The 27,791-nt window shown below is 38.7% G+C and overlaps 1 protein-coding gene and 1 long non-coding RNA gene across 3 annotated transcripts in view; both read right to left on the reverse strand.

Moving 5' to 3' along the window:
- Positions 1 to 27,791, reverse strand: part of LOC145998216 (uncharacterized) — a 278,380-nt gene that overhangs the window by 65,246 nt on the left and 185,343 nt on the right. For both annotated transcript variants that reach the window (XM_083134679.1, XM_083134680.1), the window contains exon 6: positions 25,886 to 26,037. In XM_083134679.1, the coding sequence (XP_082990805.1) occupies positions 25,886 to 26,037 (152 nt within the window). The remainder of the gene's footprint in view (positions 1 to 25,885; positions 26,038 to 27,791) is intronic.
- Positions 10,837 to 17,120, reverse strand: LOC145984861 (uncharacterized). The gene is made up of 4 exons (XR_014441373.1): positions 17,045 to 17,120; positions 14,921 to 15,070; positions 13,507 to 13,578; positions 10,837 to 11,000 (listed from the first exon to the last, which is right to left on the reverse strand). It is a non-coding gene; the product is annotated as an uncharacterized LOC145984861 (long non-coding RNA).

Here is a 27,791-nt window from a genome sequence, read left to right on the forward strand (position 1 = left end):
CTCAAAAAATGAATCTACTGTGAATATAATTTTCAGGTATGTTATTTTATATATAATTTTCTCGGGCGTTCAATATTGTCAACGGTATCATATTAGAGCACGTCGCTTGTCGCCTAAACACTACAGCTCACAGGTCGGGAAAATCTGACATGAAAGTAGATAATACGCTTATGCCTTATTTATATATAATTTTCACGGGCGTTCAATATTGTCAACGGTATCATATTAGAGCACGTCGCTTGTCGCTTAAACACTACAGCTCACAGGTCGGGAAAATCTGACATGAAAGCAGATAATACGATTATGCCTTATTTATATATAATTTTCACGGGCGTTCAATATTGGCAACGGTATCATATTTAAGCGGGCCGCTTGTCGCCTAAACACTACAGCTCACAGGTCGGGAAAATCTGACATGAAAGCAGATAATACGATTATGCCTTATTTATATATAATTTTCACGGGGCGTACAATATTGTCAACGGTATCATATTTAAGCGGGCCGCTTGTCGCCTAAACACTACAGCTCACAGGTCGGGAAAATCTGACATGAAAGCAGATAATACGATTATGCCTTATTTATATATAATTTTCACGGGGCGTACAATATTGTCAACGGTATCATATTTAAGCGGGCCGCTTGTCGCCTAAACACTACAGCTCACAGGTCGGGAAAATCTGACATGAAAGTAGATAATACGATTATGCCTTATTTATATATAATTTTCACGGGGCGTACAATATTGTCAACGGTATCATATTAGAGCGGGCCGCTTGTCGCCTAAACACTACAGCTCACAGGTCGGGAAAATCTGACATGAAAGTAGATAATACGATTATGCCTTATTTATATATAATTTTCACGGGGCGTACAATATTGTCAACGGTATCATATTAGAGCACGTCGCTTGTCGCTTAAACACTACAGCTCACAGGTCGGGAAAATCTGACATGAAAGCAGATAATACGATTATGCCTTATTTATATATAATTTTCACGGGGCGTACAATATTGTCAACGGTATCATATTAGAGCACGCCGCTTGTCGCCTAAACACTACAGCTCACAGGTCGGGAAAATCTGACATGAAAGCAGATAATACGATTATGCCTTATTTATATATAATTTTCACGGGCGTTCAATATTGGCAACGGTATCATATTTAAGCGGGCCGCTTGTCGCCTAAACACTACAGCTCACAGGTCGGGAAAATCTGACATGAAAGCAGATAATACGATTATGCCTTATTTATATATAATTTTCACGGGGCGTACAATATTGTCAACGGTATCATATTTAAGCGGGCCGCTTGTCGCCTAAACACTACAGCTCACAGGTCGGGAAAATCTGACATGAAAGCAGATAATACGATTATGCCTTATTTATATATAATTTTCACGGGGCGTACAATATTGTCAACGGTATCATATTTAAGCGGGCCGCTTGTCGCCTAAACACTACAGCTCACAGGTCGGGAAAATCTGACATGAAAGTAGATAATACGATTATGCCTTATTTATATATAATTTTCACGGGGCGTACAATATTGTCAACGGTATCATATTAGAGCGGGCCGCTTGTCGCCTAAACACTACAGCTCACAGGTCGGGAAAATCTGACATGAAAGTAGATAATACGATTATGCCTTATTTATATATAATTTTCACGGGGCGTACAATATTGTCAACGGTATCATATTAGAGCACGTCGCTTGTCGCTTAAACACTACAGCTCACAGGTCGGGAAAATCTGACATGAAAGCAGATAATACGATTATGCCTTATTTATATATAATTTTCACGGGCGTTCAATATTGTCAACGGTATCATATTTGAGCGCGTCGCTTGTCGCCTAAACACTACAGCTCACAGGTCGGGAAAATCTGACATGAAAGCAGATAATACGATTATGCCTTATTTATATATAATTTTCACGGGGCGTACAATATTGTCAACGGTATCATATTAGAGCACGCCGCTTGTCGCCTAAACACTACAGCTCACAGGTCGGGAAAATCTGACATGAAAGTAGATAATACGATTATGCCTTATTTATATATAATTTTCACGGGGCGTACAATATTGTCAAGAGCGTTAGTTTTTGTAGAGCTCTCTTTTTCCATTTTTCCTCTATACAGTGAAGCTGTAGAAGACGCAATTAGCTAACCTAGCATACAACACACCTTCCTAATTAATATGGATATTGTCACACATTTCTCTTATTTTATACTGTTGTAAATAGAAAAGATTATGTACGGTAAATATTTTGTACATTATAGGGAAAAAATGCAAAATATCCTCCAATTTTAATTCGAATCGAGTCGAATTTTTACATATTTCCACGCCGCCACATATTGTCCTATTTGCTTCTTTTACTTGCCTTGCTTAATTAACTCTCGCTAATTAGCATTTTTTTGGAAGAAGTCAACTAGAACAACATATGGCGGTATGAGAAATATGCAAATCAAAGAACATTTTAGCAATATATGGGCCCTAGCAATTAGCTTTCTCGACTAAGAGTACTCTTTCAAACGTCTTCTGCTGATCGTATTACTAAACGAGGACGTTTAAAATTTTTGGGTGTTGAAAAAGTTTGACCCTACTTTTTTATTTCTATTGTTTGCTAATAGATGGCGCTAATAGTACCTCCTCCCCTCCCCTCTCCCCTCTTCTCCTCTGCTGTATGACAAATAGCACAAATCAAGATTTTGGAGAGCAAAACATAAAATTTGCATGCATCTGATGTCGAACCAGGAACTTTTATCTTTCGGGGAGTCAACATTATTTTTTTACTCAGTCGTCATATAACATGAACACACGCAAAGATTCACATGTGCTTTTATTATTTTGTGTTCGGTAAGTACAAGTATATTCTTACATAAATTATTGTTTAATTTAATAAATTGTAAACTCAAAACCTGCTAAACTAACACTCCTTCTGTGTTTCATTAAACTATTGAAAGCGAATGTTGCGTGCGCGCGGAATAACACGGAAAAAAAAACCGGATGGAAGCAATTTAAAATCACTGGGGCAAGGTCAGTATTACGAGAGCGTAAAAAACACGTGCTTCCATTCAACTTCGAGAAATAAGAATGAATGTGTAATAACACTGGTATTATTTGTAATCACAGTGCTTACTCATGTATTTTGTTTAATATTTTATTTCAAATTCACTGTCAGAAACTAGTGTTGTTAGTTTCTGCATGTAGGTTTATTTACTCTGTTGGTTGTCACTGTCAAGTTTTTAGTATTCGTACAGCATAAAAAGCTATAACCCCCCTCTCAAAATATATACATTGTATACGCCAAGATGCGCAATAGCCTGGCAACACATCATGAAAAAACATGCCAAGAAGACCCAGTGGGTTTATAAGTCAGTGCTGCCAATTCCTATTTGTAGGTTAGCTTAGCCAGTGAAAGATCATATAGTAGAATTTTTGTAGAGTGGGTGTTTGCGAGTTCCACGACGCGCTGCCTGCCGATACTCTATGCAGCGTCATCCTGATTGCAGAGAAGTCCTTCGTCCACGACGTGAAGAACGAGAGGGTGACGGAACAGTTTTAAAATTCATAAAAAATTGCCACATACTAAAAATCAACATCCAACACATTTTAGGTTATATAAAATTTGTGAAAACCTTATAATACTGAAATATTAAAACAAACGGAGTCCCCCTTGTAGGTTAGTTCGGTGCGTAAATAAAAAAAAATGATAGGTTAAGTTATATCACTTAGGATCGTGAGAAAATTAAAAAAATCGTAAAAAAAAAGATAGGTTAAGTTATATCACGTAACATCGTGATATACCTACCAAGTACAAATGGGGAAAAAAATAAGTGCAGTGAAAATTTGTACTAAAACATCGCTAAACGCTATAACATCGACAAAAAATTGTCAAAAATATGTCAAAAACTTATATTCGATTGATAAAAAAAAATACCTACAAAATATGATCCTCAAATAATAACGTTCAAACAGTACCTAAATAAAAAAAATGATAGGTTAAGTTATATCACTTAGGATCGTAAAAAAATTAAATAATCGTAAAAAAAGGATAGGTTAAGTTGTATCACGTAACATCATGATATACCTACCAAGTACGAGTGGGGGAAAAATGAGTATAGTGAAAATTTGTACTAAAACATCGCTAAACGCTAAAACATCGACAAAAAATTGTCAAAATATGTCAAAAAGTGATATTCAATTGGTAAAAAAAGACCATACCTACTAAGTACTACTTTGAAACCCCCCAATAGCACTACTCTTGAAATGCGTAATTGCAAATTCAATTAAATTGTAAAAAGCCGTTTATATGGCATATTTGATCCAAATCCAGAAGTTTAACATGTGTATCTCAAGTATGACCACAGATATAAATTATTCTTAACCACTTCTAATATGGAAAACGCGCGGATGAAGTATGGAGAGATGCGGCCAATCTCAGACTCCGCAGGCTGCAGGTGACTTGCAGTGTTGCCGCTTCACTGCAGCTACACGGTCTACGCTGCGGGAATACTGGAAGTGCGTTCCGTTGGTCCGATCCAAAACATTGTGGCAGTGTAAAATAATGAATAAACAATTTATCATATTATTAATTAAATAAATTTTCTTTGTATACTTTAGTTATTGTTATTTTGTCTAGCTTTTATCCAATCTTTATACGAACGTAATTTTCTCCGTATCATTTAAAAAGAGTAAGTGCACCGATGAGCTTGATTTGATGAAAGTAATGAAATATCTTACCAAATATTCGAACCCGTGACTGCTGGCTTCGCAGTCTCCTCTGTATAAAAAAATAACGTGCCTGCGATGTACAGCAACAGCAACTTCATAACAAAGGAAAACAGCAAGAAAAAGTGCATGTAAGGGATCTTATGTATGTGTGCGAGTTCAGACTATATGGTAGGAACACAAGAGTGAAAAGAAAATCTGCATTCGTCAATTACAGCATCTGAACAATGCTTCTCTGTGCAGAACAATTCGCTTTGTAACCAAAACTTTCGGCTTACTTTCCGTGTCAAAGCTGCTGCTCATTATTTAGATATGCTTTGCATCGCCATTGGGCTGACCATTACCGAGATTGCAACACTGTTATTAAACATTAATATTGGCTGTTCCACAAATGATAGCAACATTATATATGGCCGAGATATTTAAACATAAACAAGCTTCAATCACAAGAAATTTCATATTTTTACGACTGGTTTTCAAGAAGCTACTAACGATTGAATTCGACTTACGTAAAACACACGAAAAAACTACACTTTTACGAACATTTTTGTTTGAATAGAGAACAGACAGAGCTATGAATTTGTCTTGCTTTTTTCTAAAAGTAGACACTTGTAGCTTTCCAATGAGGTATATTTGACTTCTTTCCTCTCACGGATTACAATTTTATAAGCACGTAAACAGAGGGCTCAATATTTTTGTCACGGATAGCTTACGTTGTTGTAACACAGAGATACTTTTCGTACCTTTTTTTTTTTTGTTATGCATTTGCAACTTGGAAGCGAGTCATAACTCCCGAAGTCACCAATCAACAAGCGAGCCGATGTCAGCCCAGCACCAATCGCTAATCCTCTTTCTCACGCTCTACGCTGTTCGTAGGCTGGTTAGCTAGATACAGTGAGCTTTTTTTTTTTTTTGTTGTTATGCATTTGCACTTAGGAGCAAGTCATAACTACCGAAATCACCATCAACAAGCGAGCCGATGACGGAAGGCTCGTTAACTGGACTCGCAGTCTGCTGGATATCTTACGAAAGTTATTTGACTATACTACCGTTTCCGTAAGATAGAGAGATCACCAGCTCAATAAATAAACGTCTAGCACTCCAATCGACGCGAAAAATAAGACCACGACATTTACCAGACTAGAGGGAGATGGGAGAAGCCTGCTTTTAATAGCTCCGGCGACCTCCTCGTGGACGGTTTGCCACAATAGCTTCTTCAAACTTGGCCACATTACTCCTAGCCATGTGAGCGACAGACAATCCCCTCCTGATCCCAGAGGGATCTGGGACTCTAACCTTGGCAGCATTGCCAAGGGTTCTTGGCCCCCAAAATTCGAGCCAAACGGCAGAGACAGAGCAGCAGCTGTCTGCCGTAGTCGAGCGTGACCATCTTGCTTTCTACTTCTTGCGCCCACGTTCGAAAGGTGGTGCAATATTATGTTTGTTTACTGCATCAACTGTGACAAGTGCATGTTCCAAAGATTTGTTAAGGTGGATCACATATCCGCCTTTACCTTTGCATTGATAGGGAGGGAGGTATTTAAAATATCTCCAGTGGGGGGTTCCAATTTCTATGCATTAACAATAATATACGTATAAATTATATATTGCTTATATAATTATAAATTATACAGTGTGTCCTAAAAGTCAATGTTCACACACGTTTCACTGTCCAGAGATTGTCATGGAACATGGAATCCATGAAATGTCAACGTACCGTGATGGATAAGGGTGTGGTGACTAGAGATGTTGGGTGTTGTTTTAAGTCCACTTTAGGCACAGAAAGGCTAATCGGGACTGGACCTATAGTTTAAAGTGAGATCCGAGCCACTATATGCCTCCACCGGGTATCAAACCCGGGTCACAAGGCGACGAAGCTACCAGTGTGTCATCGGGGAGACCCAGGACATATTGGAAATGGTGATCAGCGACCTTAAAGCAGGTCTGGACACGACGCTGCATGTTCGTAAAAATCTGTATGACGGTCCAACAGCACAGAGACTTTTTAGACACCCGATTATACAGGGTGTGTCTAAAGTAATAGCGCAAACTGACACAGGTGAAAGTATGCAAACGAGCCGTATTCGAGATAATCGCGAATGTGTGATTACAAGCCGCCACTTTCATTGTTTGGAAAAAAAAACCTTCTTCCTGAAGGTGCTGTGCAATCATCGAATTTTTCTAGAGCTGTTGTCAATAGAACCTGGGTCTCCACACGTTTTACATCATATCCCTCTCAAACTGGGTGGACATATCACTCTAAGGGTACGTCACATTCAATCCGGTTTCGTCCGAACTTTTGCTCTGGCGCCGAACTACCCTGGTGTGTACGGCCACCGGATGGATTCGAACCAAGTCATTTTGTTTCTTTTAGGACGAATGCGACAGTTGTTTTAGTGACAATAGTGTTCAATGAAAAGCTTATTGGCTTGGATTACGAACGTATACCATTACAAGCACATCAATCAAGAACTATACCACAATAGGGTGCCAGAAATCTGTGGCTTGAAATTATACGGGAATTGCATGGCACTTACTATAATTTTTCGTTAATAAAAATACACAAATTAAAAAATAAAAACTTCCAAATTCCCATTAACCCACTTCATTCACCCTCTCGAATATCTCAATACTGTTGACTTGTAAGGAAGAAACAATATATGATTTTCCAACAGTAACATGTAGATACATTCTGCACATAAGCAAGCACACCGGCGATTTTCCTGATGCAATGTGACCTCCACATCGCCACAACCTCTGTCAGCAAAGTACACGTTCGGCCGAAATCGGATCCTATGTGATCATACGGTAACACCGAGTCGCGAATGTACGTCCGCAGACAGTTCGCCCGTCTTGTTCGCCGCACGTTTTGACACTCGGTGTAGTGCAGCGTATCCCGTGTCAGGCTGGTGCAAAGAAATTGCGTTCAACCAACTAGTTGCTGTATCGAAAAATACTAGTAAAGGTAAAAAGATAAAGGTACCCCTGTGCATGTGCATATGGGGTGATGTGGAGGGAGAACCTTACTTATTCTTGATCTCGGCCATAGTCGAGATGATGTGATCAGCATCACGATTCACGACCTTTATCCCCCAGGATTGCCCCCAGGTACTCATTGACACGAGGCTGTGTGGGTTTCAGAGCCACGCATAAACAGGGAAATGATTGGACAAATTCCTGGTCCAGATCACCAGCCCCGGGATTCGAAGCCAAAAATAGTGGTGTTAAAATTCAGAAGATTCAACAAATGCCCGTCTTCTGCTTTCAACGTTCATTTCATCGGTTAGCACATATCACGGGACCATACCATCACGCTATACACCTGTCCTAGAACGTCGTTCAAACGAAATAGACAACTAACTCGGTGTTGCACTGTGTAGCCAACTAAGACACGCGAACGCAATGAGAGTCAAAAAGTACACCGAACTAGACGGGGCTACTATTCCAAAGGATTTTCGAACAGCGACATTTCGGCAGCCATTTCGACACATTCTGCACATCAAATTCTACTGACGATTTTTCCTGATGCAATGTAACCACCACGTCACCCGCACGTCCGCCAGTCGAGTTCGGCAGAACACTGCAAAGTAAAATTTCGCCCGAAATTGAATCCAGTGTGAGCGTACGGTAATATCGAGTCGCGAATGTCAATTCGCAGACAGTGAATTTCGCCCCGACAGACTGCAGCAATAATGAAGAAGCGTTCCTACCTGAAATGCTGGAGTTGCCCTTCCCAGGTGCATCGGACACCAGAACCACGACGGACATTGAAGTTCAATGACGCGCTCGGAGGTTGAGTGACCAGACAATGCCTGCTCTGAATCTGCACTCCGGACGCGAAATGAATAAAAACCCGCTCTATTCCGATCACGGAAGAACTGGGCTAGTTGAGAGGAAGCCGTGGCCTGGAAGTTGCGACGCGAGAAACGACGTCGCACTTCCTGTTTACTCCCGCAGCCACCGCACGGGCGTTTTCAGAGGCGGTGGGCAGTGGCGTATAGTTGAAGGTGTGACTCTTTCTGAAGACACCCAAATGTCAACCTCACTTCCACGTAGCACACCTGGTATCTGCAATCTTGCAGGACGAGGCTCTGACGCTTGACCTACGGCCAATGTAATCCTCTGTGGGGTCGTGTCTTGTCTTTATGTGTGCTGAGTGTCCCTTTACAGCCTCAGTGTTTTAACCTGGATGAGGAAATTTTAGTCATCAGACTCATATGTTGAATTTTTATCTGTGTAAGAGGTTTGGTCCCGTAAATTGTGACGAATGGAAATAACCTACGTGCTGACGCGCTCAAAATTTCAATTTCAATCTATCAATCAAAGCGATGAGTTTCTAAGCTTAAGTACTTAAAGTGCTGCACTGAAAAAAATAAAGGTGTGGAAACTCACCTTTTGGGGTGAGTTTGGCTTGTCACAAATAGACGTCCCCAAAAGGTGAGTTTCCACACCCCATATTGGGGTGAGTTTTTCTCACCCTAGTATAGAGTGTGTTTTTCCTCCCATAGGGTGAGTTTTCTCACCCTAGTATAGAGTGTGTTTTTCCTCCCATAAGGGTGAGTTTTCTCACCCTAGTATAGAGTGTGTTTTTCCTCCCATAAGGGTGAGTTTTCTCACCCTAGTATAGAGTGTGTTTTTCCTCCCATAAGGGTGAGTTTTCTCACCCTAGTATAGAGTGTGTTTTTCCTCCCATAAGGGTGAGTTTTCTCACCCTAGTATAGAGTGTGTTTTTCCTCCCGTAAGGGTGAGTTTTCTCACCCTAGTATAGAGTGTGTTTTTCCTCCCATAAGGGTGAGTTTTCTCACCCTAGTATAGAGTGTGTTTTTCCTCCCATAAGGGTGAGTTTTCTCACCCTAGTATAGAGTGTGTTTTTCCTCCCATAGGGTGAGTTATTCTCACCCTAGTATAGAGTGTGTTTTTCCTCCCATAGGGTGAGTTTGAGGGGTTCGTGAGGAAGAGGTAAATGATCTTCATTGAGTATAATAATGCTTACCTTTAACCTTGAAGAATCAGTCAGATCTTTTATATCTTATCCAATATGAATTCAGAATAAGATAGAGCAATCATAACTTCATTGTAATTTCTTCCCAGATGGCAAATGTATCAAAGTAGAGAAATGCAATGTTAACTCTTGCATTGTGTAATATACGACATCACAGTGAAAACAGTGTTTCTTCATTTAATGCGTTCAGATTTTAATGTGATTAATTGTCTTCTTTATAAAAATAATACCATTCAATTCAGCATAAAATTTGACAAAGCTTAAAAATCTTAGAGGAAACTAAATGCAGCACGCTCACCAAGGTATTCATGTAGAAGAACAAGCCATCCCTAAATCACATGAAGCTTGCAAGGAATATTATGTATCGATTTCTAAATCATACAAAAAAGCCGCAACTTTTAATGTACATACATATTTTCCAATAAGTCTTTTTTGAGACTTCCACTTGATGCTTAGAAGCCAATTGGGACTGGATATATGTACAGTCACATACACTGCTGGGTTGTAATGATTTAATTGAAAGTCAATGGTGCTGTTACAACCCAGAAGTGTCCTTGAGTGTACAATATAACATGAAGGGTATTGATCTTCAGAAGTCACACCTGTTAATTATAAAATAACAACTTTTTTCTGTACTGTTTGGAAAGCAACACTCATGCTCACATACATTGCTAGGATAAATAAATGACATACTTAACACAACAAAATACTGTATACTTGTATATCCGTAGATAAATTTTATGTATACGTTGGATGCAAGTATATACATACATGGTAAGGGGATAATCTCTGAAAAATACTACCTTGCCACTAAATGCATACACATTAAGCAATAAATCAACCTTACCTTTCCTTTGCTGTTGGTTCTGCACACTCAGTTCAATGCCACAATCATTACAATGTGAGTGATTTTTGGTGCTTTTAGAACCTATTTCAGTACTTTAATAAATTAATTAGAAACGAAAATGTACATTCTTAAGAAGGCAGAGCAAATTTAGTAGAAGTTATAAATGTTCATATACATAATTTTTAACCACTCTATTTCAAATACAGAGCTTAATTTTTTTCGCCCCAAAGATTAGGTTGAAGAAATAAAGTTACCAGTTAGCAAAAAATTCAACTTTATTTACAATATTCGTACATTTCATCTTGCAATAATTCAACATAGTTCTCACAATTTTATCCAAAAAAAGAGGAATTTTACTTCATTGCTAAAAATTTGCATGCTGTATTCCTTTAAAATGTCTGTATGGAAAGGCGTCCATGATCTGAAAGGAGAAAAAATGTAAGAGTAAATAAGAATATAACCAAGAATGCATTTAGGTCAGAGTGTGATAGTTTAGGATGTACTTATAACATTTATGAGTCTTAATACTTCCCTGAAAAGTATACTAGTGATGTGTGCATACAAAGTGATTCAAGCTTGAGTAGCCAGCCTTCATGGATGAGTGGTTACGAAAGCATGCTAAAACGCCTGGGGTGTCGAGTTCGAATCCCAGCCTGAGCACAGGTGTTCTTTGTGAGTGTCCATTCATACATTCCATCATATCATCACTCATCCTCATGTTCGCAATTAGCCCAAAAGTGGCAGAAATGCGAAGAAAAATAAACAAAATCAATCAGTCAAGCTGCTCAATTGATAGATTGACTTGGTGTTTTAAGTCCACTTTATGCACAATATGGCTAATCGAGACTGGACCTGCGGTTCAAAGTGGGATCCGAACCACTATGTGCCTCCACAGGGTATCGAACCCAGGACCCCTTGATTACAAGGCAACGACCTACCACTGCACCATCGGGGAGGCCCTCAAGCTGATCAGTTTCTACATTGAATGCAATAGCACTAAATTGGCAATTTATTTTACACAGCATTTCCCATAATATTTAAAGCTCAGGCGGGGGGGTGTTAAACCCAGTAACCCCCCTTGCGTGCGCCACTGATTGAATGAACAGGTGGAGGGACTAAGAGTATGTCACCCTATTATGCAAAGGTAATATAAACATGCATGCTTTTATTTCATAAGCAAGGGCCTATACAAGGAGGGTGATGATGGGGCTATAAACAGGCAGGAAAAAATAGCGAAATGAGGGCTGACTACTGGGCACGCCACAGCATATAACTGGAAATGGCACACTATCTTCAAAAGTAAGAAATGACTTTAGGATAATATTTTGTGCTGAAACATCGGTGTCGGGAGATGGAGGTGGAACATATCCGTTGACCCCCCCCCCCACCCCCTGGAATTGCCATCGGCCATTTCAAGTCACAAAAAGCAGAAGTTGTTATAACATAAATAATGTTTAGAAAGCTTTTATTGAAAAGTTAAAACTTAAAGATAAAACAGAATAACTGTGCATTTCAGTACACTAACTGTGTAAAATGTAAAAAAAAAAATTATAGTAATAAGGAAAAGTTGTACTTGATATTCATTCATCTAGTAGTTCTCCCAAAGGATTTAATAATAGTAATAATAATAATATAATTTTATTTTTTTGTTATAATAGTTATTACTGTAAAATTATTATCATAACCATGATTCTTATTGTTAATATTTGTTCTACTATTAAGTTAAGTCAATGGATTGCCCCCCAATACACACACACAAACACCTTTCTGGTGTCGCCTAAGAGCTCAAACAGTACCATTCAATGTTGGTGTGAAAAATATTTTTTTTACTAATTTTTGAGTGTTTAGCTTCAGCTTTCTTTTGTTTCTGGTAGTTCTGCAGGGTGCGAAATCCTGGGGGGACAGGGGGATTTCCCACCACCAACAATCTTGGCCTTAAAAATCCCCCCACCAAAAATTTCCGGGGGGAAGATTTTTTGTTATAACAAACGAAAGATAAGCAATTACTTTTAATTTCAAATATACTGTACTAAGAATAATATCGAAAACACACACAAATTAGTGTAGTTGTGAGTATTGAATGCTTTCTCTCTCAAGAAATCATTAACAAATCTACACCAATACGCACAATTAAAGTAAAACAAGAATGCAAGAAAATTATAACTATGAAATCTAATTGATTTATATTAACATAAAGCACAAACAAAACAAAAACTTACACATAATAAAAGCACTTCAACTATTTCATAATTTATAACATCTTTAACCAAGTTACTAAAGGAATTAGTTGGCTGCTTTACAATATCTGATATGTATAAAAGTAACAAATTAATTTACTTTTAATAATACACACATGTGGCGGAGGGGGAATGTAAATTAAGAACTTTCTTCCCCCACCAGTTTTCAATGATTTCGCACCCTGTAGTTCTGTCCTGTCAAAGTGTATGTGTAAACATCATGTAGCGAAAAGGCAAAAAGATTTTATTTATTCTGTACATTATACTAGCATGTAACAGGCACAGTGCCAGAAGGAGAAGTGAGTGGATGCCTCATTCCATCCCTTCACCCAGCAGACAAGAGACACATACCCTTGACAATTTTAAATATTTTCTATAGAAACAAGACATAGCTACATGAAAGTTCAACTCTCCAAAAATAAAAGCATGGATATGATTCTGTTTTCAAGTAGCAGAAATAAAGTTCTATTGAAAGTTTAGTAGGCTAAGAAAGAAATACATAAAGATTATAATTTGTATATTTATGCTAAGGTGCATTTTGGAAATGCATATCCAAAGATTCTTAATTACAAAATGAAAGGTGTGTATGTATGGTTCGCACACGCAGCATTATATTTTACGTTCCTAGTTCTATTTATGTGATTCTGACATTTTCAGATTACATACAGGTTAATTGATTTATTTACTTACATTTCCATTTACAAAATCAGGATCATCTTCAAACATCAGATGTGGTTATTTTAGTTAAACAGCATTCAATGTCTGAAATAAGGAATAAATTTAAATTAGATTAATCTTGAAAGTAGCAAAAATTTAACTTCTTCAATACAACAGTTTATTGTACAACTATATTTCTTAATAGATGGAAGACTATTTGAAGCGTTCAAGTGGATTTAACATATAAAACTTAATTATCATGCAAAGTTAGTATCATTTGGATCCCCCCAGCAATTTAAATTCTCCTAAGGAATGTCTATACATACAGTGGAAGATTGAATGAAAGAAACCCAGAATGATGAAAGTTTAGATACTTTTCAAATAAGAATTAATTTCTTTATCTCTGTGTTTTCTTCTACATAACATCTCAAAATGAATTTAATTTCCAAAGACAAAATTTGTATGTAGGCTTTTACAGGGTAACTGATAGCCAATAAATGTAGCATCACAGACCCTCACTTTGCAAGTTGAAAAGAGAAAACAAATAAAATGTATGAATCACTTACTTCATCCCACATCCACAAGAACACTAAATTGTACACAAGCAGCAATCGATTCTCAGAACTTAAAGATGCTGACACAGAAATATATTTGCTGTGTGGTCTAGTCAACCATTTTTTTTTCACTAATCCTCCATGAAATTAATTGTGTAACAAAGATATTAGGAAAGGTATGTAAAGAGTGAGATGCATAAATATTTCCCGGAGAAGTTCAATGCAGTTCAATTCCTTAAATACACGTGGGACGTCAAAAAATATTGAAAATTATGAACAACTTGCCTGGTAATATTTTAACATCTCGCTGTACACATTGTGTAATTAGTATGCCATATCAATTTCCAAATACTTCTTAAGACAGTCACAACAAAGTTTTACATTCCAGCCTACACTGTGTATAACTATTAGTACTGTCCTTCCCAGTGGCGAACACTCCCTTTGAAACAGAAATAACCGAAGCTATGAGACACCCACCCACCCTTTCCTATTTCCAGATTTGTTGTTTGAATTTGTTTTTAAGTCCACTTTATGCACAGAAAGGCTAATCGGGGCTGCACCTAAAGTTCAAAGTGAAATCTGAACCACTACCGAGTATGGAACCTCGGACTCCTTGATACATGTATTTATGTATGCATGTACTTTTGACACTTTAATTTTCTTTTCACACTCACTATGATGACTAAATGTTCAATACTAGCTGACCACCTCTAGCGTGCGCTACACCTGGGTACATATAGTGGTCGCCACTGGTCCTCCCACCTCAACATATAAGCTTACTTCCTAAGAGACCTCTGTCATTTCAAGTTCCTACAGCTTAAAACTTATGAAAATAATGAATAATAAATTCCCTTGAAAAGAGAACAAAATTAGATTTGAACTACTCTACTTACATTGCATATCTGTGTAAACCCAACCCATGCAGGATCCTTGAAAAACTGCTATCGGTGATGAGTGGCGAAATGTTCAGTGTAGATTGGAACTAAGGCGAGTGTGTTTGTGGGTATTATCCGTATTCACTCCTCTCTATGCATGGCACATTCCTGAAAAGGAGTTGAAAATTAAAATAATACTTAAAATTTTATGTTACACAACCATATTTATGTGTAAAAGAAATCTAAGACAACACTCTAAAAGAAATTCTAGCTGCTGCTTGAAATTGTAAGTTTTCTTAACTTAAATTGTTAATGTTTAGAATCCCCCAAGGACCGAAAATTAGAAGATACTATGGACGCACACTACAGAAAACCTCACGAATATCAGCGTCTGAATGTGGGAAGGCGATCATTGCTCCCGAAAATTAATGTCAAGGTATATTTAACTTTCACGCCCTTGTTTACAATGTGTCTTTTTTTCTTTAAAAAATTGTGAATTAGATGCAATCGACTACAACGAATGAAAGGAGTTTAAGCAGCAGCTTACAAATCTTATAAACTCTTACAGAAGCCTGTTTTGTAAATAATATTTCCCATGCAAATTAACTTTACGTCCCACAGTATCCCACTGCATTATTTTGGCCTCTTTACTTAAAAATCAATTACAAATCCCTCTGGGGTATTTTCCGACAGGCAATAACGAAAGATTATGAATTATGCGCAACAAGTTACTTTACAACTTTAGGAACATCACACACCAAACGAAGGTGCCAGTCGCAGTCAGAATAGTCGACACCAAAGGGGGCTCTAGCCCACAACGAAATATTTTTGGCCCATCTCCTCCTAACACAAATAGCCAACAGTTAAAAATTGGGATTGCTTACAGCGCAGCGAGAATCACACAAGAACAGAAGAACACAAAGAGAGAGGGTGAAAGAGACCGAAGATACATTGACAGCGAATGACAGAGAACATAAATAGAAGGAAATGGGAAAGAGAGAAGGAAGCGTAGAAAGAAAGAGACAAAAGGTAAAGAAGAATAACGGAAATGGAAACAGAGGAACCAAGAGAGCAGAGAAAAATTGAAACATATGAAAACGGAGAAAGAAATAAAGATGATAGAGAATCCTAGTAGCAGTGATAATTGTGGTAGGGTCAACCTTTGTGACGTTGTTCCCCCAAACATCCACATATTCTGTTTAAAGTAAGATTATCTTTCGATTGTACCGGATTGTATCGCATTTACTTTCGTTTGCAACATTACAGAGTTCGAGTATTCACAAATTGAACTTGGGGGGGGGGGGGACTTCAGGTAGCCCGTACAGTTTTATCCCAGCGCATTTTTTCGATTGTACCGTAACGATTTGAGAGTAAATTAAATTAATATTTGAAGTTCCCTCGCCCCCAACTTTAAAATGAAGGACAAAATCATTACGTTTGTACCATTGAAATAACTAAACTAAACAACTAAAAGCTCCCCATCATGGAGGAAGAAAAAATCAAGCAACTTCTTGGATAGAATTTCGTTTGTGCACTTGAAATTTTATTTTTTAACGTTATAGTTTTCCAGTTATTTCTCTCCAAAAATGGGAGTGGGAAGGACGGAAACGAACTTAAACCATGATTTCTCAGTCTCCGTAACCATAGGCGTAAATTGGCGGGGACAAGGACCCCCAAAATTTTCACATTTGTTAGAATCTTCAAGTTAGGCGACCTGAGGAGCAAAGTAATAAAGAGTAATATTTGTGATTTCGCTAGTTATTTAAATGTCTTAGCACGTCGAGCTGCGACGCCAGGTGTCCCGGGTTCGAATCCCGCTTGGGCATGGTTGTTTGTAAATGTCCATTCATCAATTTCATCACTCATCCCCATATTCTCAAAATTAGCCAAGAGGCACAAACCGCGAAGTAAAATAAAACGAATCAATCAAATCAAATCAAACCATCACGAATGCCAATCTTCGGACGAGAACTATTGAAAGGGCTCACACTGCATGCTAAACAGTGCTCTCTCACCGTGTACTGTCATTATTTCGAAATGTGAAACACATTTTGGTCTAAGCATTTAGGATAGGACAATCTGAGCATATATAAAGAAAACTTACAGTGTAAAAATATTGAAAACGTTATTGAACTTACTTACCTTCGAATCCTGCTTTCTTATCTTCACTTTCAAATACCCACTCAGCAGACAAACTATTCTGGCCCACGGCACAGACAACCTCACACAATGTCAACGGCAAGGCTATTCTGGGCCTGCTTGTCCCAGACGACCTTCGATTGGTCCACACGAAAAGCGCGCCGTATACGACGCGTGACTTGCAACAAAAGACACTAAAAGTGAATGTCCTTTAAACAAAGCAACGATCTTTGGGGGTGGGGGTGGTTTAGACAACTTTTGTGGCAGGCGGATCCACTGGGAGGGCGATGGGAGCGATCTCCATTCCCAACTGCCAGTTCTTGGATATGATATTATACCTGATATTTTTGAGACTCAAATGTTCCGACTTTTATCCCCAAATTTAAAAGGCTCGATAATATTTATAAAATAAGTCAACCTTATGATCAAGATAAGCTAATCGAAACTGACACTACAGTTTAAATTTGTATTGAATCACTGTGCAATATGCTTCAAAATGAAATCGAACTGAGACCCCTTGAGGGAATAGGCTTTCGTGTTCTGTGAATATTCACTATATTTCTCATATCTGCTCATTCAGATTACATTGTGGCAATAGGAGGTCAAGAGGCATTATGATACAATAATAACCACCTATTCCAGTCCTCGACCTCTATTTTTGCAAAGGAATTCTCTATCTTCTAGAACACAAAATCAGCTTCGTTCCTGTTTACAGTATAATATGTTGTTTATATATAGCAGTGTAGTGTATGTTAGAATTGAGGTTCGGTGAGGTGAGGCATTCGAATGAAATTCGCCCCTCCCAGCTGTAACTTCTGGATCCGCCACTGGTTTGTGGCAATTTGAAAGCGCTCTGTGGATACCAAAGTCCTAAGAAAATAAAGGACAGAATTTCTCTCCTCCACAAATTGATTGAGCTGGTTTATTTTATTTCGCTTTTGTGTCACTTTTGGCTAATCGCGAAGATGAGGATGAATTGATGATATGATTAAATTCATGAAGGGACACTCGCAAAGAAAACACATCCCCAGGCCTGGATTCGTTGCGCTACCCACTCCGCCATGGAGACCGGCTTTCCTTCACAGAGATAAGTACTTCATAATAATATTAATGTAGAATATAATATTGTAATTCTCATCCAGGAACAGCCCTATAGTAGGGGGGTGGGAGGATAAGGGCAGTTGATTCAGGTTCCGCAACAAACAACTTCAAATTTCCCCAGAACTTATTAGTTAATAGTTGACATTGATACTTTCTAATACACATGATTAGTTGACCAAAAATCTAGATTTTTACCCCCTACAAAACTAATGTGAACATGAGAATGTTTTTTGTCGCTTTTATATAAAGAAAACTTCAAACTGCGTTTATTGTGTAATGCTGGTTATTATCAGTTCGTTACAATAATCTGTAATTAAAATTTTATAATAATAAATGAGTATTTAATGTCTTATTGTTGAAAATATTGTCTTTGCATTTACTGTAGTGTCCTAATATACTGATTGGAACAAAGAACTCCAGAAAATATAACTTATATGGTGGTCGTTACCAAAGATAATGTACTCTTCCTGCGGGATTTGTAAGCAATAAGTTCTTCTCAAGGGGACCCCCATGGACAGGGTGCAGAGCTGTGGTGCAACGCTCTCGTCACTTGGTGTCCAGGTTCGAGCCTGGGTGAGTGACTGTTGAAATAGCCATTTCCATAAGATAAATTATTTTCCTGTATTTGTACATATTGCCAATGGACACGAGAACTTGCGAAAAATAACATTTTTTAAAAATAATCCAGATAGTTAATGAACAAGCGTGAATGTGAAGATATGAAGGACGTATCATCCAAAATACAATAAGTAACTTCATTTTTTAACTAGTCGTTGAATGCAGGGCCTTGCACTACTAATAAAACTGTATCTTAGATAGTGGTAAGCAGGAATAATGCTGTTTTCTTTTCCTTCTCACTGGCAGGCAGACACGTTATTCGAGGTATGACATATATCGATTGCCTTCGACTGTTGACTAGAACAATAGAAAACCAGATTTTTTTTAAAGGAAGATCGGCCGTTGGTATAAAATTTATTATTACGTATTATGATTATTTTGATTGATTGATTTGCTTTATTTTACTTCGCTTTTGTGCTACTTTGGCTGAAACCGAGCACAATTTAAAATGAAGACAAGACCGAGAGTGACAGCCGTCTGTATAATCGAGACTTATACTGTCCGAAAGCCTTGTATTGTTCAAGGATTTGGTAAATCGTAGTGTAAATTATTTTTTGAATTCGCTATAATCAAAATTTCTATAATATGCAACTTGATTTACTTTTTATTTAAAGATGTTTAATTTTCTAAAACTTTCGTTTTTAAGTTATATTACTAAATGTCTTTGAACATTTCTTATATATTTATTATTGAGATAATCTAAACGAGACCGAGGCTTTTCCTTCGGGAAAGAAAGAGCAACGAGAACGAGTCTGCTTACAGCGACGTCTGGCGAAGAACGAAAGGTCCCTTCATTCACGACTCTCGTCTCAGTTTGTAACCTAAATTCATGTTGCACTTTTATTAATTTTTGTAAAAGTAATCCTATGTTCAATGGCATTGATTAACTTCAGTTGACCATATTTTGAGAAATCTTACGTGCCAGTATAATGCAAACTGTCTGAAATAAATGTAATAAGTTAGCCGTGACCGAGCACGTTGAATAGTAGACTCAAGGATTTTGCTACCGAATGCTTGACGGTCAATTAGTTGGCTTATGAAAAGATCCACGTATATATCCAAACCAATAATAATAATAATCTCTTGATTTATTAGGTGACGTGCGCGTGGATTACAAGGAAGCAGAATTCTTTATAGGGGTGGTCAGGCCAACAATAAAATTTAAACAGTAATATTAATAACAATAATAATTATCATGCTTATGATTATTATTGTTATAAACTAATTGAAATAAACCAATTTTATTCCAAATGTATTATCATTACTATTATTATTATTATTATTATTATATCCTCCTTGGAGAGAATTTTCTTCTCGATCCACTTGATAAATGAATTTCCAGCGCAACAGTAACTTGACTGAGATGCTTATAGTCATTAAATTTTGTTATTAACTTCTATAATAATAATACCCGTGGCTCTACAGCCCTCGAAGGGCCTTGACCTATCTCCCGGCTGCCAGGCTCCATCCCACAATCCTACCTAGAGGTGTGGAGATCTTCAACCAGTAATGGGGTGACGTGGGGTCAGCACGTCGAACCTCCAGCCGTTATAGGAGATATCCGTGACCGGGTTACACTACTCACTCGTAGCTCGCCAATTTCCTCACGATGGTGGGTTGCCACCGGTCCTATGCACAGGCCGAGAACCCAGAGACTGAACCCAGGCGGACTCGAACCCATGCCGTCGGAGGCCAAAGCACAGCGCCTTAGACCGCACGGCCACGGACGAGGACAATTAACTTTTGTACAGTTTGTTCAAGAAAAAGCTTTCAAAGCTAGTTAGAAATTTTAATCACAGCGTTTATCAGAGGAATATAATCGTGTACCAGAAATAAAACATTGCTTCGACTTGTAATGTCATTCCCAGGGAAGACTTCAGGTTTGGTGCATTGACGCGTGACGCGCACAGCAAGGGGTTGCTCGTTACAAAGGAAAAGGAGAGAAAGTCCAGAAACGGAACTTTGGAGGATATTCACGTATGGTATTCAACACGTCGTTGCAAAATTTATTTGTTGCCACATCTATTTGAAGACAGTGGCTCAGAAAGGGAACCAGTTTGCCTCATTAAATGTAGCGTATATTTGGAAATGAAACAAGAATAACAAATTGGAACTGCGTTTATGGTATTTTGTGCTCATTGAAATTAATTAGCTTAACCAAAATTTCTTTTGAATACTTAGATAAGCGGACCTATTTAGAAACTTTTATGATTTTTGTTTATGCAGCTCTAAAGATTTCAAAAATATGGATAAGCATTTTAGGTTGTACATTGACTGTGATGTAGGGGTGGGGGAAAAGTAATGAAAGTTGAATGTCTTCTGGAGTTGCGGTCCCTTGCAAGGATAAAACGCAAAGTGGGATGAAACATTTTCTATTAGACTGTTTGTTGTTGGCGTTACCGCCCTTAGGCATACCTTTTGAATAAATGCAAAAGATAGTCGTTGGTGTAGTAAACTACGAAGCAGAGGGTTTGGGTAAAGTTTGAATATGTCCTTTTCTTTGTCTCATCAGTGTTATCCTCATCGTTACAATTAAGCCATTCGTCAAATTGCAAATTGAAGTATTCGTCACATGTCATATTGGTGGCGTACGTAAGTTGTTTGGCAGAGAACTTTAAAAAAAGAATTTCAAATGCAGGAAGGATGGGAATTCTAGGAACATGACTACAACACAGGCCCGTTTATTTCGGGGGGGGGTCATCCTTATCACCACAGGCGTCGCCAGAAATATTTGCAGAAGGGGACAGGCCATTGATTGGTAGAAAGAATAATGACAATAATAATTATTACCAGTTTACCACGGTTATAATTATCATTTTACAATAACAACTATTATAAGTTATTGAAAATAAACCAATTTTAATCCAAATTATTTGTTATTATTATTATTATTGTGTAAATGGAGAGAGACTGCTACTCGATCCACTGTATGAGTGTATATCCAACACATTGTCCATTTTTTTTACATTTTGTACAGTTAGTGTACTGAAATTCATAGTTATTGTATTTTGTTATTATCCTTTACACATTCCGTCAGGAAAGGCTTTAAAAGTTTTGCCCAAATTTTACTCATAAAGTTTATATAGTATGACTTGTCACAAAGAAAACTATAAATTTTGAGAGCTGGTGGATCCATTTATTCTTTGGATTAAATGGTAGAATATAACAATATAAACTGGTTTCTCTATTATACACTAAACTTTTTTCGATCTAATGTTTAATCCTGCTAAGTAAGTAAAATTAATTTCCTCTATGCACTATTTAAATTAGATATTTGTAGGATTTCGGGGCTTCAGCCCCCTTAGCCCTCCCCCTGGCTACGTGCCTCATAACAAGAAGGCATAACCCTTCTCTTATGGTCATAATCCTTTACGATAATCCCAGTGACTTCGGAAATATTAAATTTTTAATTGTGGTGGGGTCACATTTTAAACATTAAGTTTATTTTACATCTCAGCACAGAGAATTGTCTTGACGCCTCTCGTTAAATTTACTGTAAAATAGTAAGGTTAAACAAATTATTTAAGCGTTAAAAAATAATTCCAATTACATTGAGTACTCAGGATGTGTACTCCTGGTGTTATATCTGTAATCTGTGTTTTGCATAAGAGCTTCCTCCTAGCCGAAAAAAGTAATGAAATAAGAATAGGAAAAGTGTAATGCAGCCCGACAGATAAGCGTTATGAATGAACACTAGAAATACCGACTCCAAGTAACAGAATTTACTTCTCCAAGATAACATTGATAATGAAGGCACATTATATTTTCATGAGAAAATAACTACAAAGATGCAGTCATACAGGTTCGAACAACAAGAAAGAAGAAATATTGTAAACAAAAAAAACACAGTTTTTTATGCCTTAATTTGTATGCACTTGCACGATTGCATATGTCACACGTTCTTTCAGGCTATAAACATGTATTTCCTTTGTTTAAGTGAGGAAAAATCATATTTTTCTTTCGGCTTAAATTTTGTTAATTACTGACGTAAAACAGTGAAATTGTACTTGAAAATAAGAAATGACTATTCAAATAGATTATTCCTGAAATTTACATGTAACATACAGGTATTTATTTCGTACACTTTCTAATTATTAAAACATCACAGGGATCTCAAAACTGACAGGTTTATTCCAAGGTCCGTCGACCGCTAGTTTCCCCCACACGAACAACGTCGACGGACTTTAGGTTTTCGACCTATTTTGAAAGTATTTCACGATTTAGTCACTCGAATCAGCGCCACTTGCAGTACAGCGCCTCTGCTGAATATTTAGAGAACTGCTACAGGGTGGTAATTTGTTGGGAAAAGGGTTCAGCAGGTAGAAAAAATTGCCTCGGAGAGCCTGGCAGGGGGTCCAGGACGACAAACGTTGTCATGTCGGCAAAATTCTTTCTCTATGACAAGGCCTGTGAGTGGATTTTCAGTGGGAAAGTTTGTACATGTGGCATCACGGTGCAGCCGAAACTCACCCAAAGGGGTGTATAGGGAAGGTTTTCACGACAGATCTGCACTCACCCTAGGGTAGGGAGGAGAAACTCACTCAAAAGGGTGAGGATTCCGAGTATTCTGACCTTCGAAGCCTCCAAAGAGCGAAACTCACCCCAAACACACCTTTTTTTTTTGCAGTGTGGAGTAAGATCTTTTCGCTCGAGCGCCTATTAGTTAACAAGGACGACGCTAGATAGCGTACGGAATTGACAGTTCCTCGCTCGCCATGATCGTCGGTTTGAATGGTTTTACGTAGATTTTATGCAACTTTGACTAGAGTGCGCGTCAAATCTCCTGCATATGGCCTTGAACGGCTGAACAGCACCAGCGAATCACAGACGTGCGTCGTTGCATAGTTCCGTGACAAGGCGTTTCGCTCAACCACGCTGTCTCTTTTCCGTGTGAGATTTCGACATGGCACCGCTGCAGTGCGCTGCTATTCGCTATCGCCATATGCAGGAGATTTATCCCGCACTCTAATCGTGAAGATGAGAATGGAAGGCGATAAGATGAAACTGGCGAAAGGGCAGTCACAAACAAAAGCGGACAGTCCACAAGTCCCCTATTGGCTGAGAGTCCAGACGCGAGAGCTGCGTTAGTTTGCAAAATGCCGTCCAGGGTGTTCTACGTGGAAGATTCCTCGCAAGGAATTGTAACCCGAGGGAGAGATGAAGTAACCAAAGCTCCCACCCCTCCCTCTCCCCGCCGTGCAAATAGCTTTCTGATTGCGAGTACTACGTATTTCAAGACGTGACGAGACGATTGATTTGGTTTATTTTACTTCTCCTTTCTGCAACTTTTGGCTAATCGCGAAGATAAGGATGAGTGATGACAGGCACAATCCGAAAGAACACCCAAGCCGGGATTCGAACCGGGACCCCTGGCGTCGTAGCGCGCTGTGCTCGTCTCTCGGTACCATTCTTCGATGCTACCTACATTCTCAGGTACAACTTATCCGCAGCTTTCAGTCGATACATTGAACATTATTCTATTGACCTTAAAAGGACTGTCAGAAGCAGAGAAATCTTGCATATATTTCTCGACCAGGAAATGTACACACGACATACCAGACGTTAGGAATGGGATTCACGGAGACGTTTTTCTAGTCTCAAACAACAGGACATTCCCATTGTAGGTCAACCTCTGCGTGCCAACGAGTATACTGGTGAACGATGATGAATACCAAAAGCAATATTTTCTAAACACGGAAAAGAAAGACAGTCTGCAATAAGATGTGTCTACAGGCGATAAAAAAACAATGTGTTCATAATGACAACTAAAGTCTAACAAGGAAAACAAGAAAACTAGACAATAGCTTATCTTTTTATCAGCTTATTAACACGGCATTTGTACTTTATTTATGGACTGAAAATATAATTCTGTGCACCTTTAAGTTCTCAATTGAGTGTACGGTCACCGGAAAACAAAAATCGGACACGTAGATTCTGAAATACCTCCATGACGATGACTGTTCTTTAATGACAAGTTCGGCAATGACCGTAAAGTTATGCAACACACATAACGCCATGCAGTGAAGCGAGTGTTTCAGGATGTAAGTGTCCCATTTTTATTATTGCGCGTGACTGTACATCTTCAAACGTATGCATATCCAACCAGGAGAAAATACCCATTTTATGCAATCAGTAAAACCTGAACTTTATGTTCCTTTTTTGGCAGACAAGAGTATCAAGATGCAATATACGAGGCAAGGCCCCTTGTAATGAAGGGGTCTCGGGTTCGATACCCGGTGGAGGAACATAGCGGTTCGGATCCCACTTTAAACTGTAGGTCCAGTCTCAACTAGCCTATCTATGCATAAAGTGGCTTTGGGATTCACCCAGCCTCTATTTAGTAACCCATATATCTCGATTTTTACAAACGGCCGTCTCGACAAGTCTAGAAAGATTTGATGGCGTTCCCGTCTCCTTACAGGCGAGGAAAAAAAAAAATGAAAACAGGCTTCGAAATTCTACCCAAATGAGCTCAACAACTTAGGCAAACACCTAACACAAAAGTCATTATCAGAAAGAAAAGTTAGAAAGTTTAAAACTACTTTAAGCTCAGATATGCTAATCAGGACTGGACCTAGAATTTAAGGCGAAGAGTGACAGCACAGATAAAAGTAAGTTGGTGTTTTAAGTCCACTTTATGCACAGTAAACAGATAAAGATATATATATATCTTTATCTGTGGTAACAGTCTTGCATTAGATGTGCATTTATTTCAATATCGTCGAAATGATCCCCGCTACGAAAAAAAAAAAAACGCAACGGCTAATCAAATGGGAGTTTTCGGCTTTTCCGACCAACGACAAAATCTTCCAACTTTTCCTCTTTCCGTTCATGTGTTTTTCTACGCCATCGGAACTTTGGAGTTTCCAAGAGAACAAGTAAAATAACACTCCCAGAATCGTAATGCTAAATTTTCTCCCTTGCTACAACCATCCAGCGCACAGACATCCCTTTCTAGAGCTCGCCGCGGGAAAACGACGGTGGTTTAGTTAGGGTCTTTCCAGAATCTCCTGTCTGGCTGGACACCGACACTGTTCCTCGTGGCCTTTAAGTGGGATCACAACCACCGTGGCAAGTGCCTCCACCGCTGAAAATAAAAGTTAGAAAGCTTCCTATTCAACTTACGGTCCATCCCCGAACTCTTGACGAGCACGTCTCTCTTCAGGACCTCCATCTCGTACCGCAGCTTGGTGGCCTCGTCGTTCCTCGCGGTCAGCTGGTTACTCAGTTCCGTCAGTTTCTCCTGGAAACGCGCTTCTTGGTTCAGGAGATTCCGCCTGCAAGAAAACAAACGATTACATTCCTCTAATTAATCCAGTTTTGTAATTACTGACATAAAATTAAGAACTATCTCATCTACATAGGACACTGAGCTGTAGGCAGTAAGATCTGCCGAAAGAGTGAGGCGCATTTTAATTATTATTTTTTTTTTTTGCATACCTCCGTGCCGTAGAGGTTAGAATAGCGCGCTACGATGCCAGGGGTCCCGGGTTCAAATCTCGGCCTGAGCATGGGTGTTGTTTGCGAAAGTCATTTCATCAATTTCATCACTCATCCTCGCGATTAGCCAAAAGTGGCAGAAAAGCGAAGTAAAATCAATTAAATCAATCAAGCAAGCAAACTTCTTTTGTTCTTGTTCTTTTATGCTATTTCCCAGGGTGTGCCTTCGAAAACAGGATTTTCTTTGCACTGAAGAAACAAATCTGCAAATTAACGCACATATGATTATTTAGAGCTTAGTTAAATTTATATAAAACTATACAAAAGTGTGGTCTTTCATAAACCTCCTCCTAAAAATATAAATTATAGGATATTTTAAGTAAACAGTGGTTGAAACGATAGATTGACTTTGTTTATTTTATTTTGCTTTTCTTCCACTTTTGGCTAATCGCAAAGATGATGATTGACGATACGAAACTGATGAAGGAACGCTAACAAAGAACATTATGCCCAGGCCGGGATTTGAATCCGGGACCCCTGGTGTCGTTGCGCTAATTACTCCGCCACGGAGTTGGCGTTACTTTTGTTAGAAAAGTAAACTTGGAACACTAACTTATTTGTAAGCAACTTCCCATTCCGTAACCACGGCAGCGAAAATTAGTGACAAGGCACAGGTGATTGGTGCACTTTCTGGACACAACAACATTTAATACCTCTAAATGCAATGCAAAAATGCGTATGTGCGCTTTAAAAAGACAATTTATATCACTCTGTCTCGGGAATCTTTGGGGCAAGGCCGCGCATAACGGTCGAGAACGGTAGAAAGCGAGTGGAAGAAGAGTGGTCGTTCGCTTGCTCCAGAGGTTCCTGACAGAGTAGTGTCAGGGTTGTTAACTGTTCAGGAACCCAAAAAATCTAAAGGGTTTTACATTGGGTTCCGTAACAGGACCGGAACCTTTTTTCTAACACAATTTAAATTCGGTCCAACTTGTGTAATGTTTCATTGCAATACCGAACTTGGATCGTATTTAAATTGATCCGGAAAAAAGGGTTCCGGGACCCAATTTAAATACTTTAATGATAAATAGGTTATTTACGGTCCCTCCAGAATCCATTTACGCTTTCTGATTTTCTTTCCCGGGCCGGAATTGAATTTATTTACAATTCCTGGGCCTTTCATAGTCCTGATTGTAGTTCTCCTTGCGTGTTAGATGCAGTGGCGTGCCCAAGCGGGGGAGTCATAACCTTCCTTTGACCCAGGTCCAGTATCCCTAAAAAAAACACCAAAGGCAGGAAAAGATGACAAAATGAGGACCGACTACTACAAAAATATACGTAACCGCCCACCTCCCCCCCCCCCGAGAATCCTGGGCACCCCGCTGGGTACATGGCAACCTTCTCTGGCGTCGTCACTCACCACTGTTCAAAACCTCGGAGAAGCGATAAAAGCAAGTAAAAAGGGCGACGGAAGGTTCGTTTTCAGTGACACACGTTAATTACCCAACATCAGAGATCGTGCCTCCGTGTGTCAAGTCGTGACTGACTCATTCGATTTCAGGCAAGGCGCTCGCCCAAGGATCAGCCAGGCACG

Source organism: Lepisma saccharinum, chromosome 1, assembly GCF_977018435.1.
Source record: "Lepisma saccharinum chromosome 1, izLepSacc3.1, whole genome shotgun sequence".
NCBI lineage: Eukaryota > Metazoa > Arthropoda > Insecta > Zygentoma > Lepismatidae > Lepisma > Lepisma saccharinum.